Source organism: Rhynchophorus ferrugineus, unplaced genomic scaffold (assembly GCF_030347505.1).
Source record: "Rhynchophorus ferrugineus isolate W39M unplaced genomic scaffold, kcgeb_rfMv2 rfM9, whole genome shotgun sequence".
In the NCBI taxonomy this organism is placed as follows: Eukaryota; Metazoa; Arthropoda; class Insecta; order Coleoptera; family Curculionidae; genus Rhynchophorus; species Rhynchophorus ferrugineus.
The window spans coordinates 5472819-5500642 of record NW_027472588.1 but is presented as its reverse complement, the minus strand read 5'-3'; the positions used below and the strand labels follow the sequence as shown (position 1 = coordinate 5500642).

The 27824-nt window shown below is 34.3% G+C and overlaps 1 protein-coding gene across 1 annotated transcript in view; it reads right to left on the bottom strand.

Annotated features, from left to right (window-relative positions):
* Positions 1-212: 212 nt before the first annotated feature.
* The window catches only part of LOC143201953 (uncharacterized), a 133170-nt gene continuing 105558 nt past the window's right edge, over positions 213-27824 (bottom strand). Inside the window, exons 4-6 of the mRNA XM_076413187.1 lie at positions 14408-14548; positions 7666-7757; positions 213-484 (exon numbers count right to left, since the gene is read on the bottom strand). Coding sequence (XP_076269302.1) covers positions 378-484; positions 7666-7757; positions 14408-14548 — 340 coding nt within the window. The 3' untranslated portion in view covers positions 213-377. The remainder of the gene's footprint in view (positions 485-7665; positions 7758-14407; positions 14549-27824) is intronic.

Below are 27824 nucleotides of genomic sequence, written 5' to 3'. Positions count from 1 at the left end.
ATGTTTATGGAATTGTAATGTTAGTAGAAATGTGAGAAAATTCCAGAAAACAAGTAAAACCTCTATATGCGGATTGCTATTTATATTTTAAGTCTAATAATGAAAATCTTTTCTTGGACTTTTGCTTCGGCCTGAAAGAAAGGAAATAAAATAAAACACCATCATAATAAATATTATATATTAATATATTATTCTTTAAAATTCCAAGTATGTACAACAATATATGTAAATTACAGAAATAATATACAGGGTACTCGTATAATTCTTTATGTACAATGAGAGCGGAATTCAAAAATATCACATCAATCAAACCGAAAATATTTTATCGAAAACTGAAACTGCTAGTGCGCGTTCGATCTGACTGAGAGTATCGTTTATCACCTGCAAACAGAAACGATAATCGCGAAACACATAAATCCGGTGGCCGCCGAAATGGCCCTCGTCGATGTCGTTCCGCTTTTGGTAACTGGCGCGTAGAACTCCACTGAAACAAAAGAACAAAAAACCAGAAAAATCACAATCGAATTCGTTATAATTCGCGGTTTTAATGCGGGTAGGTTCGGTCGACGATTTTGTACGAGAGTGCGGGACAGAGATTCTCGTTAGGGGACGGCTGTCGGTGGGTAAACGCAGTCAATTGGCTGTAGGCCAATAATGGAAAATGAGCTTCTGAAGAGATAATTTATTAGATGTAGCGGTTAATAGATTAAACCCTGGAAGAAAATTCCCTGTTTTTCTCTAAAGGATAAAATTATTGTCTTGTGCTGTTCAGCCAACTTAGTGGTCACAATAAGAAGGTAGAACATATAGTTTATGCAAAGTTTTTTTATGTATGCGTCATCAAAATGTTCAATGCATTGCCTGCCACAATTAGGCCTCCAGGGACATACCACTGGATAAAAAACGCCCTTAGAACTCTACCTCATGGGTGGCGTGGAAAAAAGTTCAATGTAAATATAATAAAGCAACTCTCACCTACAAACTATTATAACTGTGTTCCATAATATATTAGATATATGTGTATTAGATGTACTATAATGTTAAAATAATCTAATATATTTGATGACATTTTTCTTCAATTATGTTATTTAGATTAGAACTGAACATGAAAGCTAAACTGAACTAAACCTCACAGTTGATGCGGCAACATTGCGACGTTTCGATATCACAAATTTAAAAGTCGTATGTACAAATAAGTTTTGAATAGACTATATGTAAAGATGAGCTTTATTTGTCTATATTTTCTGTAACAAATAAAGTGTCGATAAAATATAATATAATCAAAACAATGGAAACCTATTGTAGCGACCTTGAGGCATGTCGAATTTTACATCGTGGAATAACGGTCTACAAAATACCCAGAAATATAATCCCAGATGATGAACACGGGCGTGATGCCAGCAGCGCCAACTAGAACCTGACAACGAATAGCTGGCGGCAACCCCGAGACGTTTATCTGGGATATTATTAAAGGGTATTTCGGTCATTCAGTGGTGAACCCTCGTTTGGTTTAGACGTGCCACCATCGACTGCCCAAGCCTCGTCTCCAGGTAACACCGCTGCCATCCGTTTTATCATTTATATTTTTCACATTTTTATATAGCCAATACATTACGGTCACATAATGTAAACACCACTGTTTCATTTCGTTTTACCTCCATTCACCGAGCCACATCATTTACCCTAAACTATAAAAAACTAAGAAAAGATACATAAGGAATAGACTTCAAAGGATATAGAAATCAATCATTCATTAGAGATAGTCGAAATATTTAATAATTTTAAATACCATTCTGATTTCTATCTCCACCCATTACTCCCAGTCCGAGACGTCCAAAAAGTGGAAACTAGGTATGACGGACAGAAAGGCCATCAGCCCAATTCCACGCTTCGTTAAAAGAAAATGACAATCTGCCAAACTAAGAGCTAAACAAATATTGTGCTTGATGAAAAATAAATTAGAGCTCCCCCGTCGTTTTATCAACTGGGGCGACGGTACAGAAAGAGCAAATTAAGAAGAGAAAGGGACAATAATTAGGTGGTATTTCGTACAAGAGATGAATAAAGACGAGAAAAAATTGGGCGGGACGGAAAGCTCGTGACTCGATGTTAGAAAGGGAAATTGTGTTCGTTAGACTTATCGTCTTGATATTTCGCCTCATTATGTTGTTTTAGTCGGTAACGGAGCTCTTTATTCCACTGCTTAGAGACCTGAACGTATTCTAAATGTAACTGAAATCTACATAAGGATTGTGAGTGCTTAGTTCTGAGATTTTTTAATTTAATTTTTTTTTGTGAAATTTTATATTGTGTCTTATTATTTTCTTCATTTTGTTTTCTATTTGATGTTTCCTTTTATTATTGGATGTTTTTCTGAATATTGTTCGAATAAATGTCATGTTCCTGTTCTGGTGTGGCCTGGTCCTGTACTGGTGGTATCCAAAAGCTGCAATACTTCAATATTCTCATGAGAATGTAGTCCTTCCTCATGCCTTATTGCAATTATCTTGATTTCTTGGCTGACTGTGGGTATCTAAAAGTCTCGATGTAGGTAATCAGTCCTATAGTATTTGGGTGCGCTCACAATACCTCTCAGGACTTTGTTCTGAAGAATTTGTATTTTGTTTATGTTATTCTTTGCAGAACATCCCCATAATTGAACTCCGTATGTCCATATAGGTTTCAGTATTCGATTGTTTCTAATTGTAGTTGAAATGCACATGTACATATTTACTTTCGTTAATTTTTATTTTTCAAGCTTGTGCCCAATTATTTATATTGTCACTTGCCTGTTGTAAATTTGAATGTGTGAGGCTTCTTCTCTATTGTTTCTGACAACTATAATCGTAGTATCATCAGCAAATATAGCCATCGTAATATTCTCCATCTGTGGTATATCACAAGTGTAGAGTAGATAAAACATTAACCCCAGTACACTTCCTTGTGGTACACCTGCTTTAGCTTCTTTTATTGTAGAGTAAGCTACTTCTTGTTTGAGTCTAAACATTCTGGTTGTAATGCACGATTTTAATAGTTCGGTGTGTTGTTTTGGTAACATTTCCTGTAGTTTATGAACAAAGCCTTCATGCCAAACCTTATCATTATGTTGTTTTAGTCGGTAATGGAGCTCTTTATTCCACTGCTTAGAGACCTGAACGTATTCTAAATGTAACTGAAATCTACGTATAAGTATTGTGAGTGCTTAGTTCTGAGATTTTTTAGATTTAATTTTTTTTGTGAAATTTTATATTGTGTCTTATTATTTTCAAAATATTATCCATAGATCTGTAAATTAATCCATTCATTTTGTTTTCTATTTGATGTTTCCTTTTATTATTGGATGTTTTTCTGGATATTGTTGGAATAAATGTCATGTTCCTGTTCTGGTGTGGTGTGGTTCTGCACTGGTGATATCTAAAAGCTGCAATATTTCAATATTCTCATGAGAATGTAGTCTTTCCTCATGCCCCCTTGCAATTATCTTGATTTCTTGACTGACTGTGGGTATCTGGAGGTCTCATGTAGGTAATCAGTCCTATAGTATCTGGGTGCGCTCAAAATACCTCTCAGGACCTTGTTCTGAAGAATTTGTATTTTGTTTATGTTATTCTTTGCAGAACATCCTCATAATTGAACTCCATATCTCCATATAGGTTTCAGTATTCGATTGTTTCTAATTGTAGGTGAAATGCACATGTACATATTTACTTTCGTTAATTTTTATTTTCCAAGCTTGTGTCCAATTATTTATATTGCCACTTGCCTGTTGTAAATTTGAATGTTTGAGGCTTCTTCTCTTTTGTTTCCGACAGCTATAATCGCAGTATAATCAGCAAATATAGCCATCGTAATATTCTCCATCTGTGGTATATCACAAGTGTAGAGTAGATAAAACATTGACCCCAGTACACTTCCTTGTGGTACACCTGCTTTAGCTTCTTTTATTGTAGAGTAAGCTACTTCTTGTTTGACTCTAAAGATTCTGGTTGTAATGCACGATTTTAATAGTTCGGTATGTTGTTTTGGTAACATTTCCTGTAGTTTATGAACAAGGCCTTCATGCCAAACCTTATCGAAGGCTTGTGCTACATCTAAGAATATAGCTGAGCATACTTTTTACTTTCATAGACTTTTTCAATAACATTTATTATTCTATTTTTTCTAGATATTCAGCAAGTTTTTGGTGATTGTCACGTGTCCAATTCATTCATAGGTCTCTTATAGGTGGCTTGTGTAGACATAAGCGCTTTACATATTTCGTGGCTTTCCAGAGTGAATCATCAGTTTCTTTATCATCTGTTAGATTTCTCAGATAATCATTTATGGTTTTGTTCTTAAATTCCAGTATTTACCTTTTCAGTCTTTGGGTTATATTGCTTAAGTTTTTTTTCTTAATTTTCGTTTTTCAGCTACCATTTCCTTCACTTCTTTTGGATAATTAATTCCTTCAATTGTACTGTTAACTTCTGGGGTATTACTCCAAGCAACTGGTTGAATATCTACTATGAATTTTTCTGCGTCAAAATTTAATTGTTCAGTTGTGTTGAGGGATACATTTAGTTGAATTCGTTTGTTCAATTCTTCAGCAAATCCTTCCCAGTCCATTCTCTTGTTTGTTAACGTTGGGTTTCTTTTTTTTTTTCTTATTATATTTTCGCTAAACGTCCGAATCGGTGGCGATATTATCGTTTATTAATTCTTTTTTGTAATTCTTTGATACAGTTTTCTAGCCCATTGTTTATAATTTATTCTAGTATCCTAAATTTTTAAATTGTTAAAAGTATACTGCAAGAAAAACACAAGTTTAAAAATCACTGTTTTATATAATAAGTCTTGCCTCGTATATTTTGATTAACAAAAGGATAAAGAAACATCACATCAACCAGTTCACTGCTCTAATTTACGTTTCATTCCTGTCAATATTAACTTAACATTTCCAAGTCGGAACGATATTACCATTCTCTTTTAAAGAAGCAAAAGACAAAGCCCTAAAAACTATTCAAATACATCTAATTCGAACTTTCTTGAGCGTTAAAATCCGTCTCTTTAGCGCCGTCTTGCTTTCGAGCCACTGTGATGTAAATCGACGCGACTCACTCATTAATGTAAATAAATTTCTTTATCCCTCTCGCGGATAGCTAGACAGAATCTTTTGTTTGAATATTAAACGACTCATTTGTTTCTGCATTAAGTTTGCTACGATCAAGTTGGCTCTGGTTCCGCGTAATTGGATCGCTTGACAGACCCCAGACTGGTTTAGGGGCGATAATTCGAACTAAAATATAGTCGAGGTTGGCCGTGGGGATTACGCGGGTTGACGCCTTAGTACTGAGTGTGTTCAAGAAGCGCTTCTTTAAAAGAACCGTTAAAATCTTGTGTGTATTTGTTATATTTAGCAACACTAGAATATTACAGATATAATTATATCACTTCATCTGACATAATATACTTAAATATCTGAAGAAGAAATATTGATTTTATTCCAAAGTACGTGGCTCTCATATTACAGTTAGTTACTCACTGGAACTATCTATAATCTGTCCGAAGGAGCAGTGAACTCACATCATCAAGATATATAATATATTGTCTATTGCTGTTTGTAAATTGTTTTTCTCGTTTCATTCTATTTAAAAAGAGATACAATGCTGCCTGACATGTTCGAACATGTAACCAAATCGGCCTGAAAAAGTCATTCGGTTGTCAAGTGTCTGTCACTGTAACTAAAATATTTCAAATTGAGGAAAAACAATATAATGTTGGATTAACTGTAAGAAAAGTATCTACATATGTCGATGTATCCTACAGGTGGTTTAGAAAATATTTCATTGTAAACATAATAAAATAACTTCTAACCTCAAACTACTGTGTTTAATTAGCCGTAGTTTAAATCATTCGATAATATATGCATTAGATGTATTATAATGTTAATTTATGCTAATTATTTCGCTTATTAGTGTTTAACATTTCTAATGACTAATTGCGTAACAGGTCAATTTAAAAGTCCCCGGCTTGACACATAGATGGCGCTACTAATATTAAATCCATATGTTTTTTAGTTGGTCCTAACTCTCAAAAGACGCGTGTGTAAATTGAACAGCCGTCGGATCATAAGTTTGTCAATTATAGCATTTTGAGTGAAGCAACTTTTTTATTGTAAAAAAAAAATGGATAAATAGGAATTTCGCGTGTTGATAAAATATTACTTTTTGAAGGGAAACAATACAGTTGAAGCAAAAACTTGGCTTGATGCCGAGTTTCCGGATACTGCCCCAGGAATATCAACCATCAAGGATTAGTGTGCTAAGTTTACACATGGTAAAATGAGCACCGAAAACGGTGAACGCAGTGGAAACTCAAACGAGTATGTTACCGACGAAAACATTTAAAAAACGCACAATATGATTTTGAATAACCGTAAATTGAAATTTAATGACTAGCAGACGCTATAAATATATCAACTGAACGTATACATCATATCATTCACGAATAATTGAGTATGAGAAAGCTCTGAGCAAAGTGGGTGCCGAGCTCACTTTTGACCAAAGACAACGGCGAGCTGATGATTCGGAGCAGTGTTTGAAGATGATCAAGCGTAATAAACCCGAGTTTTTGCTTTGATATGTGATGATCGATGAAACATGGCTCCATTATTTCACTCCGAACTACAATCGACAGTTAACCCAGTGGACTGTATACGATGAACCCGCTCCAAAGCGTGGGAAAATGCAACAGTCATCTGGCAAGGTTATGACGTCTGTATTTTGGGATGCGCATGGGATAATTTTCATTGACTAGCACGAAAAAGGAAAGACCATTAACAGCAACTATTACATGGCCTTTTTGGGCCGTTTGAAGGACAAAATCGCCAAAGAACGGCCGCATTTTAAGAAAAAGAAAGTGCTGCTTCACCAAAACAATGCACCAAGTCAGTGAAAACAATGGCAAAAATCCATGAATTGCTTCTTCATCTACGGTATTCTACAGATCTGGCCCGCAGTGACTATTTTCTGTTCTCATATCTCCAAAGAATGCTCGCTGGGAAGAAATTTTCGTCGAATCAAGAGGTGATCGCTGAAACTGAGGCCTATTTTGAAGCAAAGGACAAATCGTACTACAAAAATGGTATCGAAAATTTGGAGAGTCGCTATAGTCAGTTATCACCCTTGAAGGGAATTATATTGAATAAAAAAACTAATTTTGCCAAAAAAATGTGTTTTACTATGGATAAACTAAAAGTCGATGTGGCAACATTGCGACGTTGTGACGTCATATATTTTTAAGATATGAGTGTTTAATGAGATTATGGTTTAGAAACATTATGAGTAATTTCATTTTTTATTAATCGTTTTAAACCTATTACTGTTTTGATTTCTTCGTGATAAATTGCGAACTTCAGCCGTAACCCTAACGGAAACTTGTCATTTTCTCCATTCACCGACGCCCAAATTTACACAGGCAACGCAGCCATCTCGAGGCGCATTATTTTCCCAATTAGACCGCGGCAGTGCCGTCAAACTGATTAAATATTCTCCTTCACCGGCAACATAACAACAAAACAAGCACCTCGTGCATACCGAGGGCGCGGCAGTGTATTTATTTCTCTCCTCTTAGCGTATTACCATCGACCGAACCTGTAGCCCCCGAACAACAAAACTGTTTACTCACCGGTGGCTTGTGCAGGTCGTTCAGCAGGCATTTCCCACAGTTCGAACGGCAGTTCGGTGGTTGTTGAAGAGTCCAGCCAGACGTAGGGCGACCTGGAAGCGCACGAAGAATCAGAATAATGTTTATCTTGGTTATATACTACACCTGACTTAATGATATTATCTCTAAGTTTATGGATTTTACTGCTCTGTGTGTTATTACAGTTACAAAATGTTCCAACAAGTAGACCATCGTCTAGTTTAATATTCAGTAATAACCGTCCTATTTAATCATTAGGTGCATGCATATATTTTGATAATTTTTTCGCTTTAACAAGGCATTTAGTGAGGAAAATTTGTACGATATTTCTTAATTGAAATATTTTCTATTAAACTTTTTTTCGTCTTTCTGATAACATGACGATACAACTTTGAAATAGTGTATTGGTGTAGCAGCGATCGAGTGATTAATTCATTTTCTCATTTCTTCAGCTTTACGAAACAGTTTGCTAACAAATCTATAATATCCTTGCTCGCGGAATACTATTTTGAGGGTCTAGTAAAGTTTTACAAGTATAATTTTTCTTACAGGTCACTGTTTTCTTAACCACTATAGATTCCTTGCTGTGCTGCCTCACATACCATGTAAGACCATTTTATTGGCTATAGAGCATGGAAATAACTTAACTACAAAGGGGACGGGTTGTGGACTATTTTATCTGTGGACTAAATAACACTGAAATTAGTTAAACATAATATAATTTTGACGAATGAAATAATAACTAAATATAAAATAGAGAAAATAGGACTAGATATAGAGTATAAAAATATGGACAAAATAGAAATGTCAGCAGGAGCTTTTGCAGAGAATAACACCTACAAAAAATCTTAAGCAAAAGGCATATAGCAGTCAGATAAAGTGAAATAATTATCAACGAAAGTGTAACGAAAGTAATGGTAATTAGAGATCCAGCAGTAATAAATATACAAATTGAGGATATAAAAATTGAACAAGCAAATCCATTTAAATATGAGGCCATAGAAATCGAAAGTAATGGACACCAGAAAAGGGAAATGAATGTCAGAATTGAAAAAAACATGAAACTTTACTTCGCTATAAATAGAAAATTTATTAATAAAAATGAAATTTCAAACGAAACTAAAATGTAAGCATACAAAAGCAGTTCCCACATCAACCGTTGTCTGGCGTGAGTATTGTCAATTAATGTTGGATCTTTGGATGTGGAGACACTTAGAGCACATGGAGGACACAGATAAAGAAAATATGGGAAGCAGAGACGTATAGGAGAATAATCAGGGGGCGACCTAAGTGAACCTGAGGTGCATCTATCAGAGAAATAATTCAAAAGTAAGGAAAGTTCTCTGTAGAAGCAATAAATCTAGCATGGTAACATGCATAATAAATATAAAATAACACACCATTGTGAAAGATAATGTTAAATATCTGGGAATGCATGTGGATCGATGCTTAACTTGGAGGAAAAATATACTAACAAATTGCAAATAATTTGAACCTAAAATGAAGCAGATGTATTGGCTTATAAATTGTAAATCTAATACGTTATATCCGTAAGTCAATACGTAGGCTTATATGGGCGTATGGTATTGAAGTATCGGGTATTACTAGCAAATTCATCCCTCAAAGATAGCAAAATAGAGTGCTACATACCATCGTCGACGCCCCATATTATGCCAGTAACAACCTAACGCGATATCTCCCTAGAAACCATAACCAGTATAATCTAAAGTACCAGTGTAGAGTACTGTGAAAGAGGGTCATTCTATCCGAATGTACTCGCGAAAACAATTAAATTTACACGATGTCAGTAAAGTACGTAGGTTAAAAAGGTTTACTAACATCCAACCAGATTAACAGATACATAAAAAGTTTTTACAAAACATATTCTAAGAACTTCGTAGAGAGAAACAACCTAATACCAACACACCAGTTTGGGTTTATTAACAAGCATTCAACAATTGACCAGATCCTCAGAATAAGAGATGTTATCGAGAAAGCCTACGAAAGTAAAAATGTATGTATTTGCTATATTCTTAGATATATAAGGAAGTGTACTGCGGACAATACTTTATCTACTTTACACTTGTGATATAACACAAATTGAGAATATTACGATAGCTATATATTTGCTGATGATACTATGATATTAGCTGTAGGAGACAATAATGAAGAAGTTACACAAAAATTACAATAGGCAAGTGACAATATAAATAATGGGACACAAGCTTTGAAAATAAAAATTAACGAAAGTAAATCTGGCATATGCATTTCAACTCCAAACAGACCGTACAAGCACCAATAACATTAAATAATACTATCATTCCATATAGCAACAACGCTAAATATCTCGGAATGAATGTTGATGCAAAACTTCGCTGGAAGGAACATATGAAGGACAAAAGAAAAGAACTGGAATTGATATATTTAAAAACGTATTTGCTAATTGAAAGAAAATCATAATTATCAGTACTTAATAAATTGCTATTATATAAGCAAATACCGAAACATATATGGCCATACGAAGTTCAATTATGGCGATGTTCTGCAAAGAGTAACATAAACAAAAATTAAATTTTTTCAGAACAAAATACTGAGAGGTATACTGACTACCTACATCGAGACTTTCAAATACTCACACTCAGTCAAGAAATCAACTCCATTATCTTGAGAATATTGAAGTATTGCAACTTTTGAATACCCTCAGAGTAACATCACTGATCTTGTGTAATGAGGTGCATTTAATAAAAAATGCAGCAGTAACATATATAAACATTATTTCAACAGAGACTAAGATAGGGCCGATGGATCCTCCTGGTTATATACCTAAATTTAAGTTATCATAAAGACAAATTGTAGGTTAGTCGGCAACGACTAGTGATAATCTAATAATTAAATAATAACAAAAAATTACGAGGATATAAGTTTCTATAGATCACTCATTGAAGCGAACTGCTACATGTCACTGTATAACATAAATCCTATCAAATACTTATCGACCAATGGGCCATCGCCAATAATAAACCACCAGCTGGACCATCCTATATATCAAAGGGCGGTAAATGGATTAAGTACAAGAACCAATTATCTCTTAGAAGAACGCGGGCAACGAGGAAAGAAGAATAAACAACAAAAATGAACGTCGTCCCGACAATGTTTTCATAAACCCCAATAACTTACCGGCGAAAATACATAAGCCGATCCGTTACGCTAAATTATCCCTTTCCAAACGGGGAAGGATCCCGTTCAATCTCGTTTTTCCTGCATCGTTAGGTCCCGGGACATGTCCCCGGGAAAAAACTTTCCCGGGATACACGCATCAATCTCATCCGGAAAAGGAAAAAACAGAGATCCGCGCTGCGAAAAAAGTCAATTTAAGGCCCAAACGTATTCGTCGGAACGAGCTTGCAGCTTTCCCGTGACGTCACGGGACTCCTAACCATCATCTGTCGGTTAACCTTCGAGTATAATTTCGTTCCGATGGTTTAGCTCCAACGTGTATTTGTCTCGAGTTTCCTCATTTATTTCATATATGTGATATAGAGTATATCCAAAGAAGTTTTGTACATACGTCATCAAGATGTATTGCCTGCCGCAATTTGTAAATTCGTTTGAGAATCAGACAATGTTTTTCACAATGCGGTTTGATAAGTTCGAACTTGTAATCGAACTAGCCTGCCAAAGTCATCCAGTTGTGTTGTCAAACGTATGCTAAATTCTTCAAAACAATAGTGATAAGAGGTTATAATCTGACAAACGTTATTTTAAGGCATTGCTTGTTTTGATACATTTCAAATCGCTACTTATTATTACAGTGATTGCAAATTCCGAAGCCAGACATTGAATATTGTGTCTCCAATCAGTTACTTTAAAAAGGATCGAGATAATGGAGGCCACCTTTTGCCAGTAAAATTGAGTAGAGATGTAAGCATTTTTACTGTTAATATTAATTTGCTGCGATTTTTATTGAAAATATTTTTTAGGGTATTACAGCTGCTCGGAATATTAACACGGTCACTAAAATATCACAAAAAAGGAAAAATATCTTCTTGAATTCATCGAAAAAAATCGTCCTCATACGAAGCTTTCTCTATCAGATATCAAATATATGAAATATATAGAAACGGTGACTAGTTTTTCAATACAAATATAATTTAATTCAATTATATCCACGGACACTCTTAGTCGAAATATTTATACTGCCAAAAACCGCTTGCAAGAATTTTAAAGTTTGGAATGCTGCTGGTGTATGAACATGGACAATTTATGTTTCTGACTGTTTAATATTTGTGATGTCCTAGGCAAGAGTGTGAAATGCTACAAGGCAAATGATTCCAATCATGCCAGTAACCGGGCTGGATAAGACTGGATGCCTTCTGGAAAGATATCTAAGTTGGTCACTCGCCAATCGGTGGACTTAATGCCAAGGATCGTAGTTCAGAACACGTTAAATGGTAGGTCCAGTCCAGATAAACCCTCATTGGTAAAAAGGAGACTGGTAAAATATTTTTAAAAAATGTTTTAAAACACAAGCGAATTTTTATTCAGTATAAAAGACACAGTTCAGTCTGTATTAAAATCTGATTTATACTTTTTAATTGAATGCATAGATGTTAATTAACAAAAAGAGTACTATAATGAATTTATTAAATACTTCGAAATAAATATAATCAATTAAAAAAAACGGATTACCAGTTTAAATACCGTCCAATAAAACGGCCAATGCATGTAATAGATGGCGTCCAATATACTTCCAAATGTAACTTGTAGAAATTTTAAAGGTTGGTTTGTTATCTACCTACTGTTATGAGAGTCGCGGGCTCGAATACTGCTAGGGCATGGGCATGGCAAATTTATGTTTGTGATTGTTTAATATTTGTGATGTCCTAGACAAGAGTGTAAAATGTAACAGGGTAAATGATCCCAGTCATGCCACTCCAGGCTGGATAAGACCGGATGCCTTCTGGGATGATTTCTAAGTTCGTCACTCGCCATTCGATAAGCTTAATGCCGAGAACCGTGGTTCAGAACACGTTAAACAGTAGGTACAGTCAAGATAAACCCTCACTGGTAAAAAGGAGACTTTAAAATATTTTTAAAAAATGTTTTAAAATACGAGCGAATATTTCAATCAGTATAAAAGACTCAGTTCAATCTGTATTAAAATCCGATTTATATTTTTTATTGAATGCATAGATGTTAATTATTAAAAAGAGTAGTATAATGAATGTATTAAATACTTCGAAGTAAATATAATCAATTTAAAAAAAAGGGATTACCAGTTTAAACACCATCCAATAAAACGGCCAATGCATGTAATAGATATCGTCCAATATACTGCCAAATGCAGCTTGTAGAAATTTTAAAGGTTGGTTTGTTATCTACCTACTGTTATGAGAGTCACGGGCTCGAATACTGCTGGGGCATGGGCATGGCAAATTTATGTTTATGATTGTTTAATATTTGTAGTGTCCTAGACAAGAGTGTAAAATGTAACAAGGTAAATGATCCCAGTCATGCCTGTCCAGGCTGGATAAGACCGGACGCCTTCTGGGATGATTTCTAAGTTCGTCACTCGCCATTCGATAAGCTTAATGCCGAGAACCGTGGTTCAGAACACGTTAAACAGTAGGTACAGTCAAGATAAACTCTCACTGGTAAAAAGGAGACTTTAAAATATTTTTAAAAAATGTTTTAAAATACGAGCCAATATTTCAATCAGTATAAAAGACTCAGTTCAATCTGTACTAAAATCTGATTTATACTTTCTAATTGAATGCATAGATGTTAATTATCAAAAACAGCAGTATAATGAATTTATTAAATACTTGGAAGTAAATTAAAAAAAGGATTGGTAATTTAAATTCGGTCCCCAACTTACTTCATAAACAGCCATGAGAATGTTCGTCTTGTTGATCGGAATATGTGGCTATTGAAACGATTGTTTATCGGAAAACTCACTACTATTTTTGTGGAAGGAATTCCCACGGGGACAGAAAACACTGGTTGAATAAAAATTTGTTTATCTCATCTTAACACATGAAACTGCATACTGCATGTGGTTGTCGGGAGAATGGACAGGATATTATGTTAAATTAAGGAAGTACGGAAGCGCTATAGAAGTGACGAGAGAACGAGACGTCGACATGATGGCCTTTTATAGCCGAGAACTGCATAGTACCAATCCACCAATCCAAGCCAACCTTTGAACTAGATGTAGGTGAATACATGGTGGTCTCTAGGGTCGTAGCGGTCGCTACACAGTTTTTGGTCGCTCAGGTCCAAGACCGTGTGTACTTGTGTAATTAAAAGTTATAAACCAAAATTCTAAGTTAATGCGACAACATTCGAATGTACTGATGTCATAGATTTCAATGACGTGCATTGGCTGTTTAAATGGAGAGACTATAATTGAATATTACGAATGTATTTAAAATAAAAAGGCAGTTCATTTGAATGTTAAATCTTTTAAAAGGTAGATCTCGGCTCTAATTATATTTATAATTTAAATTGGAACGATTCGTGGCGAAAATGCGCCGACTACCCGCCCGAGAATTGGACCATCATCGCTCTGAAACGGAATATACATAAAATTATTCGATTCGTAACGGAATAAAGGGAGAAAGGGCTCGGCGGCGTCTCCCGGTTATCCCCAACAGAATAACGGTCGCTTTCCGTTCGCTAGAGAGGCGCTTCCAAAGGCGGCGAAACTTTAAATTGCACTTACCTGTGTCGTTTCCTTTGAAGCTCGATGCTCTTCTCCGAACTTTTATGATAGAGATGGTGCATGGTCGCGGAACACCGCAGTTTCAGTTTTCCATTGACGAAGAGATGCTTCGCTACTTTGAGCTTGATGGTCGATTGAGCACTGAAAGATAATGTTCGTAAAATGTAATTCGGTCTTAATTATACGGATATTTTTAGTTGAAAATGTATACAGCTTTTTAGATTTTTATTTATTTGCTGTTCGTGTTCGTACAACAAAATAACACGCTTTTTCTATACAACGCCGTGCAGTAGATGCAGGAGAGAGAAAATGTGGCAACTTTAGGGACGTTTTTATTATAAACAATTGCTCTATTTGTTCAATACAGTTTCCAATGCATTAAAATATAAAAACTACGTTAATAATATTAATACCGAAAAGTACTATATCGAGAGCACGTAGGGAGATACAATATAGCAACTGTTGATGAAGTTCAATTATGGCTGTCGATAGATTTAAAAGTCAAGATATAGGTAAACAACGCAGAGGCAACACTTGTTTTCATATATTTGAGCTTGGTGGTCGATTGAGCCCTGAAAGATAATGTTTGTAAAATGTAATTCGGTCTTAATTATACGGGTATTTTTAGTTGAAAATGTATACAGTTTTTTAGATTTTTATTTATTTGCAGTTCGTGTTCGTGTGCAACAAAATAACACACCCTTTCTATAGAACGACGTGCAGTAGATGCTGGAGAGAGAAAATGTGTCAACTTTAAGGACGTTTTTATTATAAACAATTGCTCCATTTGTTCAATACCGTTTCCAATACATAAAAATATAAAAACTACGTTATTAACATAAATACCGAAAAGTACTATATCGAGAGCACGTAGGGAGATACAATATAGCAACTGTTGATGAAGTTCAATTATGGCTGTCGATAGATTTAAACGTCAAGATATAGGTAAACAACGCAGAGGCAACACTTGTTTTCATATATTTGAGCTTGGTGGTCGATTGAGCCCTGAAAGATAATGTTTGTAAAATGTAATTCGGTCTTAATTATACGGGTATTTTTAGTTGAAAATGTATACAGTTTTTTAGATTTTTATTTATTTGCAGTTCGTGTTCGTGTGCAACAAAATAACACACCATTTCTATAGAACGACGTGCAGTAGATGCTGGAGAGAGAAAATGTGTCAACTTTAAGGACGTTTTTATTATAAACAATTGCTCCATTTGTTCAATACCGTTTCCAATACATAAAAATATAAAAACTACGTTATTAACATAAATACCGAAAAGTACTATATCGAGAGCACGTAGGGAGATACAATATAGCAACTGTTGATGAAGTACAATTATGGCTGTCGATAGATTTAAACGTCAAGATATATGTAAACAACGCAGAGGCAACACTTGTTTTCATATATTTGAGCTTGGTGGTCGATTGAGCCCTGAAAGATAATGTTTGTAAAATGTAATTCGGTCTTAATTATACGGGTATTTTTAGTTAAAAATGTATACAGTTTTTTAGATTTTTATTTATTTGCAGTTCGTGTTCGTGTGCAACAAAATAACACACCATTTCTATAGAACGACGTGCAGTAGATGCTGGAGAGAGAAAATGTGTCAACTTTAGGGACGTTTTTATTATAAACAATTGCTCCATTTGTTCAATACCGTTTCCAATACATAAAAATATAAAAACTACGTTATTAACATAAATACTGAAAAGTAATATATCGAGAGCACGAAGGGAGATACAATGTAGCAACTGTTGATGAAGTACAATTATGGCTGTCGATAGATTTAAACGTCAAGATATATGTAAACAACGCAGAGGCAACACTTGTTTTCATATATTTGAGCTTGGTGGTCGATTGAGCCCTGAAAGATAATGTTTGTAAAATGTAATTCGGTCTTAATTATACGGGTATTTTTAGTTAAAAATGTATACAGTTTTTTAGATTTTTATTTATTTGCAGTTCGTGTTCGTGTGCAACAAAATAACACACCATTTCTATAGAACGACGTGCAGTAGATGCTGGAGAGAGAAAATGTGTCAACTTTAGGGACGTTTTTATTATAAACAATTGCTCCATTTGTTCAATACCGTTTCCAATACATAAAAATATAAAAACTACGTTATTAACATAAATACCGAAAAGTACTATATCGAGAGCACGTAGGGAGATACAATATAGCAACTGTTGATGAAGTACAATTATGGCTGTCGATAGATTTAAACGTCAAGATATATGTAAACAACGCAGAGGCAACACTTGTTTTCATATATTTGAGCTTGGTGGTCGATTGAGCCCTGAAAGATAATGTTTGTAAAATGTAATTCGGTCTTAATTATACGGGTATTTTTAGTTAAAAATGTATACAGATTTTTAGATTTTTATTTATTTGCAGTTCGTGTTCGTGTGCAACAAAATAACACACCATTTCTATAGAACGACGTGCAGTAGATGCTGGAGAGAGAAAATGTGTCAACTTTAGGGACGTTTTTATTATAAACAATTGCTCCATTTGTTCAATACCGTTTCCAATACATAAAAATATAAAAACTACGTTATTAACATAAATACCGAAAAGTAATATATCGAGAGCACGAAGGGAGATACAATGTAGCAACTGTTGATGAAGTACAATTATGGCTGTCGATAGATTTAAACGTCAAGATATATGTAAACAACGCAGAGGCAACACTTGTTTTCATATATTTGAGCTTGGTGGTCGATTGAGCACTGAAAGATAATGTTCAGAAGATGTAATTCGATCTTAATTATACGGGTATTTTTAGTTAAAAATGTATACAGCTTTTTAGATTTTTATTTATTTGCAGTTCGTGTTCGTGTGCAACAAAATAACACACCATTTCTATACAACGACGTGCAGTCGATGCTGGAGAGAGAAAATGTGGCAACTTTAGGGACGTTTTTATTACAAACAATTGCTCCATTTGTTTAATACCGTTTCCAATACATAAAAATATAAAAACTACGTTATTAATATAAATACCGAAAAGTACTATATCGAGAGCACGTAGGGAGATACAATATAGCAACTGTTGATGAAGTACAATTATGGCTGTCGATAGATTTAAACGTCAAGATATAGGTAAACAACGCAGAGGCAACACTTGTTTTCATATATTTGAGCTTGGTGGTCGATTGAGCCCTGAAAGATAATGTTTGTAAAATGTAATTCGGTCTTAATTATACGGGTATTTTTGTTAAAAATGTATACAGTTTTTTAGATTTTTATTTATTTGCAGTTCGTGTTCGTGTGCAACAAAATAACACACCATTTCTATAGAACGACGTGCAGTAGATGCTGGAGAGAGAAAATGTGTCAACTTTAGGGACGTTTTTATTATAAACAATTGCTCCATTTGTTCAATACCGTTTCCAATACATAAAAATATAAAAACTACGTTATTAACATAAATACCGAAAAGTAATATATCGAGAGCACGAAGGGAGATACAATGTAGCAACTGTTGATGAAGTACAATTATGGCTGTCGATAGATTTAAACGTCAAGATATAGGTAAACAACGCAGAGGCAACACTTTTTTTCATATATTTGCATCGAAAAGACTTTGAGCTTGGTGGTCGATTGAGCACTGAAAGATAATGTTCAGAAGATGTAATTCGGTCTTAATTATACGGGTATTTTTAGTTAAAAATGTATACAGATTTTTAGATTTTTATTTATTTGCAGTTCGTGTTCGTGTGCAACAAAATAACACACCATTTCTATAGAACGACGTGCAGTAGATGCTGGAGAGAGAAAATGTGTCAACTTTAGGGACGTTTTTATTATAAACAATTGCTCCATTTGTTCAATACCGTTTCCAATACATAAAAATATAAAAACTACGTTATTAATATAAATACCGAAAAGTAATATATCGAGAGCACGAAGGGAGATACAATGTAGCAACTGTTGATGAAGTACAATTATGGCTGTCGATAGATTTAAACGTCAAGATATATGTAAACAACGCAGAGCCAACACTTGTTTTCATATATTTGCATCGAAAAGACTTTGAGCTTGGTGGTCGATTGAGCACTGAAAGATAATGTTCAGAATATGTAATTCGGTCTTAATTATACGGGTATTTTTAGTTAAAAATGTATACAGCTTTTTAGATTTTTATTTATTTGCAGTTCGTGTTCGTGTGCAACAAAATAACACACCATTTCTATACAACGACGTGCAGTCGATGCTGGAGAGAGAAAATGTGGCAACTTTAGGGACGTTTTTATTACAAACAATTGCTCCATTTGTTTAATACCGTTTCCAATACCTAAAAATATAAAAACTACGTTATTAACATAAATACCGAAAAGTACTATATCGAGAGCACGTAGGGAGATACAATATAGCAACTGTTGATGAAGTACAATTATGGCTGTCGATAGATTTAAACGTCAAGATATATGTAAACAACGCAGAGGCAACACTTGTTTTCATATATTTGAGCTTGGTGGTCGATTGAGCCCTGAAAGATAATGTTTGTAAAATGTAATTCGGTCTTAATTATACGGGTATTTTTAGTTAAAAATGTATACAGCTTTTTAGATTTTTATTTATTTGCAGTTCGTGTTCGTGTGCAACAAAATAACACACCATTTCTATACAACGACGTGCAGTCGATGCTGGAGAGAGAAAATGTGTCAACTTTAGGGACGTTTTTATTACAAACAATTGCTCTATTTGTTTAATACCGTTTCCAATACATAAAAATATAAAAACTACGTTATTAACATAAATACCGAAAAGTAATATATCGAGAGCACGTAGGGAGATACAATATAGCAACTGTTGATGAAGTACAATTATGGCTGTCGATAGATTTAAACGTCAAGATATATGTAAACAACGCAGAGGCAACACTTGTTTTCATATATTTGAGCTTGGTGGTCGATTGAGCACTGAAAGATAATGTTCAGAATATGTAATTCGGTCTTAATTATACGGGTATTTTTAGTTAAATATGTATACAGCTTTTTAGATTTTTATTTATTTGCAGTTCGTGTTCGTGTGCAACAAAATAACACACCATTTCTATACAACGACGTGCAGTCGATGCTGGAGAGAGAAAATGTGTCAACTTTAGGGACGTTTTTATTACAAACAATTGCTCCATTTGTTTAATACCGTTTCCAATACATAAAAATATAAAAACTACGTTATTAACATAAATACCGAAAAGTACTATATCGAGAGCACGTAGGGAGATACAATATAGCAACTGTTGATGAAGTACAATTATGGCTGTCGATAGATTTAAACGTCAAGATATATGTAAACAACGCAGAGCCAACACTTGTTTTCATATATTTGCATCGAAAAGACTTTGAGCTTGGTGGTCGAATGAACCCTGAAAGATAATGTTCGTAAAATGTAATTCGTTCTTTATTATACGGTTATTTTTGGTTGAAAATGTATACAGCTTTTTAGATTTTTATTTATTTACAGTTCGAATTTACTCATTCGAGTTACTGATAGTCCGAGAGCTGAGAATATTGTAAGGTAGCCGGTGAACATAATATTTTTTGTGTGATATCCTTTTTCTTATATCTGTAGTTGCCTAGACTCTTTACAAATTACAGTACGTGAGTAAATTATTAGACACAATACTCGGATTTATAAAATTTATAATTTATTAAAATTGTTTGAATAAATAATGTTGTTTTTAAAGGGTTAGGTAATCTCAAATAGGTACTGGTATCATTATTATTATTTTTTGAAGTGGCAACACAGTATACGCGCCTCGTTTGTCCATTGCATGACGTTTTTTCTTTAAAATACCTGCCTTGCAGTATTGTTGTATTGTCTAGACATTATAATTTCATTACTTTTAACCGACTTTTGTGTCTAAAACTATCAAAATGTAAGTAACACTTCGTTTAACAACGATTTTGCAATCTCTTGTCAACAATTTATATTTTATTAATGGTTCAATAAGATTATATCAAGTTTTTAAATTTTCAGTGTAGGTAAGGTGTCCAAGAAAATGCAGTGAGGCACAAGCATTGTTACAGCACAGAGAGAGAGAGAGAGAGAGAGAGAGAGAGAGAGAGAGAGAGTTACCATGTACATGTTTTTGAAAAGCTTTACCACAGTTTCTTAGAGTGGTGTTTATTTAATATTCTTAAAGTAATTTCATATATTTATTCAATGAATTTTAGTACTTAAAATGTTGAAAACTATATTTTTGCGCTATATTGGGATTGGCGATGAAAAGTTATTTTTAAAAGAGCTATCCACATCGATACCGATGCTCAATATGGATAGTCATATAATATTGCTGAACATACGATTGAAAAATTAAGGTGAGCACAATACCAGGTACTTAACTGTTGATAATATCTCGTGATATTGCAAACAAAATCAATACAAACAGTAATCGAACAATCCTATAGATATCACATAAGTTACGTCATCTATCGTAAACGACATGACGTCACACTCTCGCCCAACGTCAAGAGAAAAAAAAATGGCGAACCAGAAAGAGCAAAACCATTTATCACCGGGGTGGCGATATTGCCCGCGTGAGCTGTCATAAAAGAGCGGTATTATTTATGTATGTTCGAGAAGACAGCTTCTTTCGTCTTTTCCGGCTTTTATTTCGTTGCCTTTCTCGGACCTACGTGCCGGGACGCGTTAAAATTCGTCTGCGTAAAGCAAGACGTTCTACAAACAAAAGGTCTGGCGAAACGGACGGGAGAAAAAGAAAACACGGTAGGCGGAAATGTTATTACTCGGGCCCGTTCTCCCTGCATTTGCCTCGATGAACCGGGCTGGAAACGCTTTTATGCGATTTAGGGCTCCATTCGGTTAACTGGGTTGGTTTTCTTTTTCATTGAATTTTAATAAGATCACCTTGGTGTCGACAGAACCATACGGACTCGCATCAGAAAATGTAAACAATTTGTATTTAGAGTTATTATATCAAATAATGATGGTTTTTTGGGCAATAATTCAAATAAATGGGGTAAATATAACTCACGAAGTGTAGACCTCTGGATATTCCAGACATCGATTTTAAAATAATACTTTTTTTAAAGGCATAAAAGGTTAACTGAAAAGTCCCCAGCCTGCCATAGTAAAACACATTTCTTTGCAAAATTACTTTTTTTTATTCAACATAATTCCCTTCAAGGGTGATACACTGATTATAACGACACTTCAACTTTTCGATACCATTTTTGTAGTACGATTTGTCCTTTACTTCAAAATAGGCCTGAGTTTCGGCGATCACCACTTCATTCGACGAAAATTTCTTCCCAGCGAGCATTCTTTTGAGATCTCAGTACAGGAAATAGTCGCTGGAGGGCAGATCTGGAAAATACGGTGGATGAGGAAGCAACTCAAAGCCCAATTCACGGATTTTTTCTATTGTTTTCACTAACTTGTGACACGATGCAATGTCTTTGTGAAGCAGCACTGTCTTTACCTTAAAATGCGGTAGTTTTTCGGCGATTTCGTCCTTTGTCACATATCAACGCAAAAACTTGGGTTTATTACGCTTGATTATATTCAAACACTGCTCCGAATCATCAACTCGTCGTTGTTTTTGGTCAAAAGTGAACTTGCGCGACACAGAGCTTTCTCATACCGAAATACTCGTGAAGGATATGATGTACACGTTCAGTTGATATCTTTAGAGTGTCTGTTGTTTCATTCAATTTCAATTTACGGTCATTAATAATCATTTTGTAGATATTTTTAATGTTTTCATCGGTTATAACCTCTTTTGGTGGTCCACAGCGTTCACCGTTGGGTTCACCGTCTTCGGTGCTCATTTCACCACGTATAAACTTAGCATACCAATCCTTGATGGTTGATTATCCTGGGGTAGGGTCCGGAAACTCGGCATAAAGCCAAAATTTTGCTTCAACTATATTTTTCCCGTCAAAAGCAATATTTTATCAACACGCGAAATTCCTTTTTATTAAATTTTTTCACAATAATAAAAGTTGCTTCACTGAAAATGCTATAATTCACAAACTTATGATCTGATAGCTGTCAAATTTATACACGCATCTTTTGTGTCAGACTTTTCTATTTTCCTGTAATAATAAAATTAATGAAGATTTGTGTATATAGACAAGACATGGTTATTCCAAAATGGATATTTGTGCATTCTTGGCAAGATGCCAATAAAAAGTGTGTAAAGAGAGCAAACATCGATGGAAATAGGTAATAAATGGATTTTTTTTTAATAATCCATTGCAGATTATGACCTGGTAAAGCCGACAGACCGACTCCATTTCAAAATCGTTTTAGCCACAAAACGTTGGGACTAGAGTGGAGTAGTTAATTATGAATCATTGAAACCTATTTAAACTATTATTTAGTTAATAGTGATCTCTACCGACAACAAATGGTCAACTTGAACCATATATTGTTCGACAAATAATGAGAATAGGCCCAAAGATATGGTGCGTGATTTTACACCCCAAAGCATTTGGTTGGGACATATGATCGCACCCGCTATACTCTCCAGATATTGCCCCGTTTAACTATCAACCTTTCGAATCAAAGAAACACGCAACTTTAGAACAGCACAAACAAAGGACAAACAGTTCTTTTTGGACGGCATCCATAAATTGTCTGAAAGATAGACAAGATATATAAAATCAAATGGCTTTTTTTGAGAAATACTTAAATGACTTTCCGGTACACCTCCAAAACTAGCCTATTAAGAGATATTTTAAAGTTTATGCGTATTAGCCAGGCGTATAAATAACCTCATAAGTTGAGTACTGTGATTGAATTTGAAGGGATAATTTTTGAAATGTTACTGGTTAATGTTGGAAAGAGGTTTAGATTCTAATAAAGAAATGAGTCAAACAAGTGAAATCCTATGTTGAAAGCAAGGATTGAGTCAAGGAAAGCGTAAGATTTTGGAAAGAAATTGAATTTTTGTTACAACAAGACATAATATAAAAAGTATTTTAGCAAAGGTATTATCGAGTTACTTTTTTGAATAAGGTTTTTTTTGTTATATGTTAAAGCCTCCTTTTTACCAGCTAGGATTTAGCAGGTCCACTGCTGCTTGAGAAAACGACGGTCCTTGGAGGCAAGCTTACGGACTGAAGAATGACCAACTCAAGAACTTTTTCCTTGTCGGATTTTCACTTGTCACTCTTTCCTTATGGGTATTTACAATTATAAATAGTTACAAATATAAATTTTCGACCATGACCAACATTTGCGCCATTTAAGCCTTCTTCAGGAAGATTTGGATCAATGATTTTCTTGTTTCCAAACTTAATGACAAATGAATAAAAATGTTTGAAGAAATGCAAAAAAACTGAGCAGATTATATGGAATAATAAAGGAAAATGTTCCCAAAATAATTTCTTATCTTGTTGATTTGTAACAAACAAAAATCTACAATAAAGACATAATTACGTCCCTAATTTGACATAAACATTTTTAATCATTCCATACAAAAATCGTTTACCAATCTCCGATCTTAATGGCTCCTGTTCGAGTCGACATTCCGGATTCATAAGAAAAAAACTCGTTATTTTTAATTTTTTCGCTTATTGAAACTGTTTAGCCTCCGTCACCGCCGCCGCCGCCGCCCCCCGCCTTTCCAATTTCTCGGTCGAGTCAAATTTATTTCCTGTCTCCCCCCGAACTGGAGCGATGGGGTCGGCGTCGTCGTCATCCCCCCGGCAGCAGATTTCTTTTTAATTTCCACCCCTTATTATTTGCGTAGCCCATTTTATTATTCATTTTCTTTTTAAGATTCATTAAATTTTCGAAAACTTTCGACAGAACCGGGTCCGTTTCCTATCCGGGATGGGAGGCGGTGGGGAGGGGGGGAATGGAGGAAAAAAGGGGAGAGACGGCCGTCCGTGGGGGTGGTTAGAGGACCGATATTAAACACGTCCAGTGATTATCCGGGCTGGAGACCTGGTCCTTATGGGGGGAATAAACGATGCCCTCGGGATGCCAAGGCAACCTTGCTTATCCGATTTCACTTATTAAAAAGTTCGTGGGGCTCTGCTTTGGAGGCTCGGACTGGAAATAAAGGTAGTTCCTGAAGGCGTCCGTTTTCTCTCTGTTTTGTTGTATTGGATACGGTGCGTGATCGATAGCTGGAGTGTTTAATTTGTATTGTCTTGATCCGCTCGGTGAGGCACTACGCTGCGCTACAGGGTAGAAAAAGATAAAATTCAATAGGCCACTTTGACTGAATTTAAGAACGAAATTATAAATGGTATTAACGCAAAAACATATTGACCTTATTATCGGTAAGTAATTAAAGGAGCTTCCCATAAAAGCACTATTTGAGATCATCAGCATAACACATGCTTCATTCAGTCTACAATATATACCATATCTGTGAACTGTGCCTGAAATAATTATTCCTAAACCAGGAAAGCCACCTCATAAAACAGATTTATATCGGCCAATCAATCAAAAACCCATCATTGGCGATAATTATATTATTCCGGATCATCATTTTCGTCTCAGGGAACAATATTTCACGGCTGATCAAGTCCACAGGATCATCAATGTTATAGAAAAACCACTAGAAGAAAATAAAATTTGTTTTTGAATATTTTCAGATATTCCTCAAGCTCCCGATAAACTTTGGTATGGGATTTAAGGCATAAGATCAAAATTCTTTCCTCAAACCAATATTCAAAAACTTTAGAGGCATTAATAACTCACCGATAGTTCACAGTAAAACAAGACGTTTACTACAGTGAGAAGAAAATACAAGCAGGTGTGCCATAGGGAAGTGTATAGGCACCAGTCCTATTCAATGAAAATGTTGTTGCTACATTTTCAGATGACACTGCCCATAGGATTTACACCATTGGAAATAACAACACTATTGCCATCGAAAATTGGCGCATCAAAATGAACAAGATTAAATCAGTGTATATAGATTTCACCAACAAAAAAAATCAAACACAAGCCAAGAAACAAACAAATATAAATCAGCAAGTAGTTTCGTATAAAAATACAGCCAAATATATCGGCATGATTCTTGATGTTAAACTTTGATAGAAGCCACAGGTTAAAAACAAATATGAAGATCTCAAGCTGAAGTTTGGAACTTAACTCGAAATAAACTCTCAAAAACTTGTTTGAAAATAAATATACTGGTTATTTTTTACATATAATATACAGCTATTTCTTTACCAACAAGTCTTGAAACCAGTGGTGTTAAGTGAAACTTATTGTATTCAAATCCGAGATTGAACCAGACAAAACAATATAAATATACAAATATCCCAAAAAATGACTCTGTGAGTTATTGTTGATGGTCCATGGTACATTCGTAACGACAATCTGCATAAGGACTTGAAGATAGAAATGATCAATAACGGTATCAAGGACTATGCCCAAAGTCAATATTAAGGTTTTCCAGCTCAACTGGAATAAAACTCGGTGTATATTAAAAACAGTAACATAAGTGTTAAGCCCAAAATATCTATTGTAGAATAAGTACTTTGTAATTTTCAACCGTAGAAAATTAGGATAAAAACAAATAGCATATTGGTGTTAATTTGTTAGAGTGCTAAGAATATTTATTAGTAAGTAAATAAGTAATAATTATTAGGTAAAGTGACAATTGAAATGATATATATATATATATATATATATATATATATATATATATATATATATATATATATATATATATATATACATATACTGATATATACTTATTGAACACTTGGTGGCAATGGTTAGTAATACTCTCTAATGCACTGTAATTACTAGAGACTTTAAAAAAATAACGTCACTTTTTTCAAATGTCCATCAAACCTGATCACCTGCCACTGTAACCCGACAGTTGTAACTCCAGATCTGAAAAATCTTTAAGCGGAAGTATATTGTCTACTAAATTCAGAGAATTTCTGTTTATAATTTTAAGCTAAATTCTGATTGAAAATGAACACAATTTTGATATATCTCGAATTTTGAACGAAACAGTGTTTCAACAACAATAAATAATGTTTGGTCATTAAATAAGATGGGGCAGCTACTATTTTGATTGCGCGCCATCTTTATTGTGTGATGTTTAGCTCAGTTTCCCTTCAACCGTTGTGTTGTATAGATATCCAAATTTTATTACGCTATATATATAGGCCACAAGAACGAGCATTGATAATTTTTACCGCACGTTGTATATTATATTACTATTATTTCCCCTCCATAGATCCAAACTTGACATAAACCAACTTATTATTATCAAATTAAGATCTAATTTAATCGACATAAATAACAACGTAATAATTACAGTTAAAATGACATAAAAACTATAGCGAAATAAGCAATAATTAAACGATATAAATCAAGCTCCGAAAGATGATTACGACTTAACGATCTAATATTGATTTTATACGCCTGTTTAGTTTCTTTGTTTTATATAAGCTGTCGTAAGAGTCAATAAACATCATTTTACTTAATTAGAGTTCGTCCTACTTTAACAAATCGGAAAATGATAAATCGCCCTTTTTAGATTACCCAGCAATTTTATTTGAGTTTCAGCGTAAATGTTGGATAAATACTGAATAAAATTCAGCTGAAATTATTCTAAATAGCAACGTAATGAGTACCTTTTACTTGTTAAAAATTCAGAATCATCTATTAGCTTAAATTATAGAATTATATACATTTTATTGTGTTTCAGTTTGGTTCTCCAACAGTCTTATTTTAAATATATTATAGTTAATTAAAACTGAGATATACAGAACCATTGCTTTTGTTTTTCTTAAGGGCTTATTTTGCTTTAATGAATACACTAATAAAAATAATAATAATTCATTTGAAAGAAGTCTTACATACTTACTTTATATACTTTTTTATCTTTAAATGACTATAGAAAAGCATTTGAAAGACAACAGATGTAACGGTAGCAGAAATTTATTAATCTATAGAACATAAAATAGTATTGAATCATTTAGCCAGTGTTTCTGGTTACTGGAAATTAGTTGTTCATCATAAGCTGCCTGAAGCTATCCAAGACATTGCGAGATCAGAGTTGATCAAAAGAGAACATGTTGTCTTCTGTTATAAAAGGCTGCATCCGACAGATTTTTAGTTATTCGGTACGGTACGGTATTCAGTAGTAGGAAACTTGTCGCATCCAAATATTCTGTCGAAATCTCTTAATGATATAAAGCTTAATAATAGCGTAAAACGGGACTTATATCTTTAATTAGTGTTTGAATTTTACAATTCACTTGCTTCCCCAAGAGTTTAAATATTTTTTTCTCATTTTTTTTTCTGCGAAGCAATAGCTATTAGTAACATGTCAACATCTCTCACATGTCAACATAAAATAGTTTTGAACCATTGAGGAAGCCTTTGGTGTAGTTGGAAAGCAATTTCTCATCATTAGCTGCTTGAACCTATCCATATTATCCATACAA